The following is a 9,918-nucleotide window of genomic DNA, read 5'->3' as shown; positions in this document are numbered from 1 at the left end:
ATGAAAACTTGGTTTAAAAAAAAAAAAAGAAAAAAATACTAAAATTTAAAGCTGTCCTATCATCATCATCTTATGGACAAGAAACCTTACTTCTTTTAATTATATCAAAAAAATGATTTTTTTAAAATATGAACTAGATTTCAAACAGTGATTTTAATAATTAGTAAATTAAAGACTATAAAATTCAATAAGTGATAAAGACTATAAAATCCTTTTTGAAAGAAATGAAATCTTCATAGTAAGATGTATCAAGATTGATATTTTGTTATGGTATTATCATATGAAACAATAAATGATTGAAAAATGAAGAGCATTTTCTTTTTTTTTTTTTTTTTTAACTATTCTTCATGGAAAGATTGATAAAAGTTGAAGTACCACCGCTACTCATATTTGTTGCATCGATGTCATTCAATGTCCATTCACCATTACCACTAAGATGTAACTCTACATCATGATATTGCCTTAGCGAAAATCGATGTCCTATTGAAACATATGAAATACGCTCCTGAAATTAACATTTCAATTAATATTTCAAAAAAAAAAAAAAAACGCATTCTTAACAAAAGCTAAATTTATTGTCAGTTATGAGATAAAAATTGAACAATTTTGTGAATATTTCCAGTATCAAAAAGCTATCAAAAGTGAAAAAAATTTCCACAGATAGAGAGTAAAAGGTATTTGCTAAACATAAAAAAAACCTCTTTCATCAAACGATATAGTGACATTTCCATCTCAAAACCAATAGCACTTGTTGCTTCATCCAGAAATGCTATTCGTGGTCGATGGTATAATACACGACCTATTGAAAGCCTTTGCAGTTCACCGGGTGACAATGTTTCAGACCTAAATTTAACACTAAATCAAAATTGAAATGTAAATTATAACTTTATCAAGGAGAATTCATAGCGATGAAGATAAACTAAATCTAGTGATTAGCTAGAAAAATGCATTATATTAAATCTTTTCAAAACCAAAACCGTAAAAATAACACTGTAAATTACTTACCAATCCCATCCTACTGGTGTATCTAAACCATTACACCGTTGTAACAAATGCTCTAATTTGATCCATTCCAGAATTTGAGCTAAACGAGCTGCTTCTAAAAATTTGTATTCAGAATGAAAGACATACTATTTTCATATGATAATTAAACAAATTATATGATAATAATTGAACTTAAAATGAATGTTTTGTTAACTGTTACCAGAAACCAATCTCACTGATCATTTAAAATTATATCGGTAAAATCTGATTATTACTTTATTATTACTTCATTGATAGCAATAACGCACCTTTTTCAAGAGATAAAGCTTTTAGTGGATAAACCAATTGCTGACGCAAACTACAGCCACCATTTGGAAAATAAGTTTTCTGAGGCACAAAATATAATGTCATTGGACTCATTTTCCAATGTCTTTCTAGTTTTCCTGAAAATCAAAAATTCCAGAATTCTGTTTCAGTAATTTCAGTAATCAAAATAGCTATTGGTAAGATGAAGAAGGAAGAAGCAAAATATAATATTCAATAATAATAATTACATCTCATTTTTTCTACAAAGAAAAAATGGTTCTTTTATTTTATAGCTCAATGGTGGATGAAATTAAAAACTAACCAGTGACACATTTCCAAAGTCCAGCAAATACTCTCAACAGTGATGTTTTTCCAACACTACCATCACCAGTTATTAGCAAATTTTTGCCCTCAACAATTTGCAACGACAAATCTAGAAATAATTTTGACTAGCTGGAAGAAAAAGCAAATTATTCGAGTAAAAAATTCACTCTATCAACGATTTGAAAGTATTTAAAAAGGAAAAAAAGAACTGAATATGCCTTTCGTATGCGCAAATTAATCAAATTCAAGTTTTTATAACAACTGCCCATCTAAGGCTCGCTAGGCTTAATAAAAATGCACAAAAATATTCATCCATCCTTTTCATCTTCATCATTACTATCATTTAATTAGCAAATCACAAAAATGAAAAAAGTAGTAGTTAATTTTACTCGAGACAAGAGGTGCCGATGAATCATTCGGAAATGCAACAGTAACTGAATCGAGAGTCATCGCAATGCCATCATCAAGCCATTCCGGTTCTTCTCTGTCACGACTTTCATCTGCTCTGAAATCATAACATTCTGAATATAGTAAAATAAAACTAGAAATTAAGAAGGATACTGTAATTCAATTCAGACCTTCAAGTATTCGAATTTTGAGAAACTTGAGAAATGTGGTAACAAAAACCAGATAAAAGAAAAATTACTATCTTTCATACAGGAAAAAGTTTCACCGTTGCAACAAAAATTCAACTTCTTCATCGTCTGGTTCAAGTTCAAATAAGTGGCCTTGTTTACCATACAATTCTTCTATCTGTAAATAATTATTTTTTAGTAATTATTGCCAATTTAACATTTTCTTTTAAATAATATTTACTGAAGTGAATAATTTTTGTTCTGAGTAATTTAATGTGGATTCTTGGATTTGTACCGATAAATTTAACAAATTTACCTTCCTCTCTGGCACTACATTCGGTTTTTCTGGATCTTCTGAAGCAAGAACTACCACCGAGGATGGAACTGTCGATGGTGGACGATCCATTTCAAGCCTATCAATATGTAGTCTTACCAACTCTTCATATAGTCCAATTATTCTGCAAATATATTTATCTAATCATAGAACTCGACAGCAATAGTATGTAGCATAAAAAAACACAAAAAAAAAACCGGAAAAAACATTCGGTAACCTACCGATGGGTTACACCGGCCATATCGCCAATCACTTCCGAAAGTGCATTTAAACGAGTGAAACTATAGATGAGATACAAGTAATAAAATGCATTCTGTAATAATATCTCAATAATTTCTTTTTTTTTTTTTTCAAAATAACAACAAAAAAAGATTATGCAAATCAGAAGTGAATAATCAATCATACTTTCCACCATTCATAACCCCCCCTCCCTCCCCTCCCCAAATCTTTTGAATCAATTTCAAAGTTAAAGTAACATTATCGCTGATTACTTTTCCAGTAATTTTATAATCTTATCCAATTAATGACTGTCTTGCTCAGAGTTTTAACTTGAAAAAAAAACACTAAAAACTTTGAAGATCTAAAAAACACGTTCAACAGATTCTAGTAATGCAAAAAATAAACAAACAAACAGGCAAAAGAAAACAAAGACAACAAAAAAAAAAAAAAAAGAATTTATGTTTATCATTCACCCGACTAATAATGCCAGAAAGTTCAATTCCGGATAAATCGTCATAATTGTGTGTTAAAAATATCGGAATTGAAATAATCAAATAACTTAATGTTCCGCCAAAATAATCGAAAGCGCTTGTTGCTACTGAAATCATAATTAAGTAATCGCTGTACATTTTATTAGTGAAATTTTGTGAGCATTTAAAATTTGAATCTTGAATAATTCCATGAAAATTAAGCCAGATTTGAAGAAATAACTAGTTTTTCAATTATTGCAATCTTTCTCCTAACGTACCAAAAAATTATTCCGGATAATGTTGAGCAGTTAAGTGTCAAAATTACAAAATATACTAAAAAATATTACTAGAAATGATAAATTTATACTTACAGCTCAATGCAAAACGCCATTCGACTAATTTATTTTGCACTTTAATTAGTGATTTCAATTTTTTGTTTGTCATAACATTTTCAATCAGTCCTGATTGATAAAAAGCAATTGATTCAGCATTTGTACGTACTTCAACATGACGTAACCTTTAAAAAAAAAAAATGATGAGATATCGTGACACAATTAATAAAATTTTCTTTAAAGTTTTTTTTTTTTTCTTTCATTCAAAAAAAAAAAAAAAGTTATTTGATCATTCTTTATATGTCAGCTCTTTATTTTCTTAAATACATAATTCGAGTGTAAAAAAGAGAACAGTCAAAATTATAATATGACATTATCTTATAACTAGTATATGCAAAAATATGACGTTCTAATTTTATCTCGAATTTGCAAAAAATTTTAAGAACGAACAAAACAAGAGTTTGTAATGCAAAGAATTTTATGAATTTATAACTGATACTTGCAAATTTTTTTTTTCTTTTTTCTTTGTAAAAATGGAGATGCATTAATATTATGTAAATTATCAATTTTTACTGATCTTTAAGTATAAGTATAATAGTCACATTACATTTGCTCTACGACAATATATCAATGTAAATTCGTGACAAGAAAAAAGAATGATAACATAAATCATTTTAGCATTTGATATTGTCTTTATTCTCTAAGATTTTTTTTTTTTAATTATGATCAAAATTTCGAGAAGCTTACCTGAAATCACCTTCCTTCTTCTCTTGCTCATTAACCAACAATACAATTGGAGACAGTAAAAGTCGATTAATCACAGTAGCTAACGTGAAATAAGCATAAATTGTTAATGGCCCAAGATATCCCGAACTAAAACTTATATACAATAATATTTGATCGTAGCATGATCCTAACTCTATTACTCTAAATAAGGAAACAAACAATACTATAGTAATAGTAATTAACAATACTTCTTTATTTATAAATAATAATACAGTAATTTTAAAGTGTAATGCTTTTTATAGCTTTTCCTTGATTTTCAGGAAGCCGAATTAAGAATATAAGAAAATTTATAAAATCAGCAAATATTCCTTTACATTGCTTTCCTCAGTATTTATCAATAATATGCATTTCGTATTTTTTTTTTAATATTCTTTCAAGAATTATTATTTGTACAATAATTGAAAGCTGACCTTTCATATGTTAAGAAAGTATAATATCCTATAACAAACGGTGCCATAAAAACTGGTGCAAATAATTCTTGCGCTAATAATTTTGTCGCTTTTTCAACATCCTGTGTCATACGTTGATCACTGTAAAATGAATTATTTCTATCAATGTATAATTATCAAATAAATTACAGGTAACAAATAAATTCTAATTTAATATCTAACATTTAGAGAATTGTAACATAAAATAAGTTATTATCCTATAGGGAAATTTATAAAAAGACAAAGAAGACAAAAAAACAAAAAAAAAAAAACAAAAAACAAAAAACAAAAACAAACGGATTATCAAAATTATCACTGAGAACATTTAAGCGATAATAGCCTTGTCGTTTAAAATACAAGCGATGCAGTGTAAATCCAGTAGTTTCACGAAATTTTAAAAATAACTGCGCTGCCATATATTTTATAGCTGATAACGTCTGAAAGATTATATTCTATATTTTTTATCAATACATTATAAAATTTCAAATGAAACTTATAATTTCAAAAAAAAAAAAAAAAAAAAACAATGGAAATTAATAGAACAATAAATGATATAACTATCAATGAGATATGATTAAGTTAAACTTAGTTTACTATATTTGCTATTGGATCATTTTGATTATCACTGATTGCGTTATCATTTAATGATTACATATGCATCATTTATATCAAATTTCACAATTAGATAACAATCAAAACGGATGTGTTTGTGTTTCTTTAGATAACAATGATGATGACAAATGTGTGATGAGAAGATTAAAGTTCTCTAATTAAATATACTTTAGCTAAAAGTTTAATCAATAATTCTATCTGATATTATGATAATAATATAAATTAAACATCTATATAAAATTTTAATCTGTTGTTTACAAGAATGATAATTTGAATTGTTACTAAGTGAACAACTCATTTAAAGCATTAAATTTTGCATATGTTAAATTAAAAATTGAAAACTACTTATTAAAAGAACAATGATAACTTTCAAAATTCAAATAACACTGTGAAAAATGTTTACCGAAGCTTTCGACAAAATAATTAAAGTTGCTTTAGCAGCAAGCACTCGAAATGTTTCAATATCACGATTACCAAGTGCAACATAAAATTCACTTGGTAATACACCCACAAAATAAGTTGCTACTTGATCTGAAATAATACAAAAAAAAAAAAAAGAAATTTTCATAAAACCATTTCACATTCAGTGTCTAAAGGAAAAAAAAAAAAAAAAAAGGATATCATTGTAATATTAATAGCTTTTGAAGATTTAAAAAGAATTTTTTTCTTTTTTGTTCTCAAAAATCATCCTAATTCTAAATATTTTTAACACAAAAAAAAAAGTCATTGACAATTTTATTTTCATTATTAAACTGAAAATTTTATATATTTAAATAATAATTACCTGCAATAGAAACAACAATAACACATACAGCAATAAGAAATGAACTCGGTATTATTCGACATCGTGAAAATGGAAAAACTATTTTAAGCAACGTATAGGTACGTTTGAAAAATAGTAAATCAATGGAGAATTTTCGAATAGTCATTGTCGCAGCATACAAATAATGAATATTTGCAAATTATATGACTAAAATCTAAAATGAAATTTATTACTTTATATAATACTTTGTTATTTAGATAAAAAAAAAAAATATGAAAAATTATAAACTATTGGTTATGTTCAACAATTTCGAGATAAAACTATCTACTTTAATGCTAAATATTAACACAATTAATAGCAAATCTGAAAAGCTCAATTTTGTTTTCTGAATTTTTTAAATGTCTATTCTCTATGATTGTATCTATCTTATCGTTTCATTTCTTCATACTAGCAAATTTTAGCATTAATTATTGTTTTTACAAATAATATTCATATTTTTTGCATAAATTTAGATAATCAGTTTATTTGTATAAATTTAAACAAACATATTATTTCAATTATTTTCAAATTTTTCATTGAAACATTTTTCAATATTAAACGTTAAAAGAAACCATTAAAAGATGATAATAAAAAATTCTTATTATAAAAGAGATATTAGTATGTTCAACAGTGCGTTTTTAATATGTGACATAAAGTTATTTTTTTTTTTTTTCTAATAATCAAATTCTGTTCTATGATATCATGAAAAATGTCATTTTATAATTTATAACTTACATACATATGAAAAACGAAAAGAAAAAAGAAAAAAATTAATACTTTCCTGTAAAATTTCTAAAACTTTTCTTGCTATTACTTTTATTTTTTTTTTTTTTTTTTTTGAAATAACTATGCTTTATATACATACACTCATTTCATTGTAATATTACAAAAATGAACATTTTTACGCTATTTCATGCTTAATCATCATTATCATCATCATTATTATCATGATATCATAGAATAGAATTCGATTATTAAGAAAGAATAATTTATGCCATATATTAAAATTTTATGATTTTAATGAAATAATAAAAGAAGTAAAGTGATTAAAAACTTAGATCACAATATGCTTCATATATGCTTACCATGCCAAAGATCAATTTTGAAAAGAATGCTAATATCGGATGAAAATTCTTATAATGGAAAATTTTAAAATAGAAACATTTCAGTTAGACAATTGAAAATAATATGAATTCTTTAGAAATAAAATCTAGTTGAACAATAATTTGTTAAATGAATAGATATTACTAAAAAAAAAAAAAAAAACGAGAAAGACAAATTACAACAAATTAATTTGAATGCTAAGTAGGAAAAAAAAAAAATGCAAATAAATGTGCAAAAAATAGGACAAATGAAGCTTTTTTCTCATTAGAAATATAGTTCGTTTGCTTCCCTTCATTATTCTTTAACTAAATTTATGATTTCTGATCTTTTAGAAAATGAAATAAATTCAAAAAAAAAAAAACATTAGTTTATTTATGTTTTCATGAATAAGCTAAAGAAAACGAACCTTCTTTGTTCAAAAAAAAAAAAAAAGAAAACTTTTTCCTTTTTCCTTTTTTTGGGAAACAATTTCTTTCTTTGAAACAGTTTCCTTCGTTTTATTTTTCATTATTCCAAACAAATTTTTTCGTTTTTTTCGTTTTTTTTTTTTTAAAAAATCAAAAGAAGAATTATCATTAATTTATTGAACAATTCAAATTTAAAAATGCTATCAATAATTGAACAACAATAGAGCTATATTATGCTACAAAACTCATCAAAAAGGAGAGATGATAATGAAAGATGCTACGATCAAACATTAATTGATTCAAAATGTCAAATGATTGATCCTTCATTATATTCGCATAACATTGTACAATAGTAACTTGTCAAAAAAAAAAAAAAAGTAAATGACAGATCAGATTATCACAAATTGATAAATATCTAGTAATAATACATAATAACTTTCTATCTAACAATGATACATAAATGATCATTAATTGATCAAAAGTTATTAATTATTTCTCATAAAGTTATTAATTAATTCTCATATTTCATTTCATTCTTATTTTTTCACTTCTTTACCACTCACTCATTTTGGTGTATTTTCTTTTTTTTTTAAAAAAAAAAAAAACAAAAACAAAAAACACTCATCCATCAATCAATAAATTAAAATATATTATTAAATCAAAACAAAGATATGAAATTTATAAATCCATAATTCACTATTCACTGCTTCTTCTTTTTTCCTTTCTTTCTTCTTACATTTTTGAAAATGATTCATTAATCATTCTCAATTTTTTTTTTTTTAACTCTATGATAAAATTATTATCTTCAGCTACAATAAAAATATTTCACTTAAATTTTTAGATGATAATAGATCAAGATAAGCCAATGAAAGCTATATATATATATATACATTTTTGGTCAATCAACCTAGAATTGATCAGCTATTTCGTTCCTTCTCATTTTCATTCTTCTTTTCTTTCTCTTTTTTTTTTTCATTCATCCTTTCTAATTGTCTCTTTTATCCATCATTCATTCTTCATTTATGTCATTTCATCGAAATCATTTCGACAAAAATTATACTACTACTACTCCTCCTCCTCCTACCAGATGGCCTCATTCTTCAAAAGGAAAAAAAAAAAAAATTTTTCTACACGTAATAGCCAGCTGTCGTACCGTTAATATTTTATTTCACTTTTTTTTTTTCATAATATGTTTCTCAAGCATAACAATTAGAATTATAGGAAATAAATTTTTCACATTTCTTTTTCTTTTTTTTTTTTTTAGTTTATAGCGAAAGAACAATTTTTTTTTTTTTTTTTGTTCCAAAATAACAATTTGCCGACATCGTACCACTCTCTCTTAGACATCTAACAAACTATACAAAAAAAAAAAAACGAATTTGAAAAATTAATTCCATATTTTAAAAAACGAATTATTTGTATTATCAATTCCTCCTTATCCTTATTTATCAAATGATGATCAATCGAAACTAAACAAATTCGTCTGTTTCAGTCAGTAGTTATAGCAGACAAAAAAAAAAAAAAAAAAAAACAATTCTAAATTGTATTGATTTTACATTTTGGACGCATGTATGATTCAATTTTGGCAATCTTTTTTGACAATTTTCAAAATTCTATGTCTCCATTCTGTCAATAAAAATTGCAAACTGAAACAAATTTAATTATCTTATATATTTTACTTCATTTATGATTATTTATACTCATTTCTCATTTCACTTCAACAAAAACGCTTATTCAAGAAATCTAATTATGACTTAAAGCATAATTGAATCTTTTGCAAAAAAAAAAAAGAAGAATCAATAACTTGCAAAAAAAAGTAAAATCCTTGCTTATCTAATGATTAAAAAAAGTTCAAAAAAAAAGATATTGATATAAAGTAATGAATTGTTTGTATTCTTTTGGCAATAATCATTTGATGTATAAAAAACATCAGCTAATATTCATATTTGTGTTGTTTAATTATTCGATTGAAATTTGAAATTTAAAAAAAAAAAAAAAAAAAAAAGATATATATATTAGTAAAAATACAAGATCTCGTCAAATATGATAGGATGAAGTTTGTTTTTTTTTTTTTTTTTTGTTATGTAAATGTGAAAATATTTAAAAAGATATATATATCAGTAAAAATACAAGATCTCGTCAAATATGATAGGATGAAGTTTGTTTTTTTTTTTTTTTTTTGTTATGTAAATGTGAAAATATTTTTCAATTTTTAAGGCATTTTTTTTTTTTTTT

The 9,918-nt window shown here is 24.7% G+C and overlaps 1 protein-coding gene across 1 annotated transcript; it reads right to left on the bottom strand.

Moving 5' to 3' along the window:
• Positions 1 to 334: 334 nt before the first annotated feature.
• Positions 335 to 6,299, bottom strand: Bma-pmp-3 (Uncharacterized protein; the record flags this gene model as incomplete). Its single annotated transcript, XM_043081209.1, has 16 exons — positions 335 to 505; positions 699 to 843; positions 1,006 to 1,099; positions 1,293 to 1,427; positions 1,613 to 1,723; positions 2,004 to 2,119; positions 2,288 to 2,367; positions 2,506 to 2,647; positions 2,745 to 2,836; positions 3,216 to 3,340; positions 3,584 to 3,729; positions 4,292 to 4,417; positions 4,741 to 4,860; positions 5,056 to 5,195; positions 5,774 to 5,901; positions 6,155 to 6,299. The coding sequence occupies 16 exons, from the start codon at positions 6,297 to 6,299 to the stop codon at positions 335 to 337; spliced, it is 2,016 nt and encodes a 671-aa protein (XP_042937143.1).
• Positions 6,300 to 9,918: the final 3,619 nt, after the last annotated feature.

This window comes from Brugia malayi, assembly GCF_000002995.4.
Source record: "Brugia malayi strain FR3 genome assembly, contig: Bm_v4_Chr4_scaffold_001, whole genome shotgun sequence".
Taxonomy (NCBI): Eukaryota; Metazoa; Nematoda; class Chromadorea; order Rhabditida; family Onchocercidae; genus Brugia; species Brugia malayi.
The sequence above is the reverse complement of the archived record's forward strand: the minus strand, read 5'-3'. Positions and strand labels throughout refer to the sequence as shown.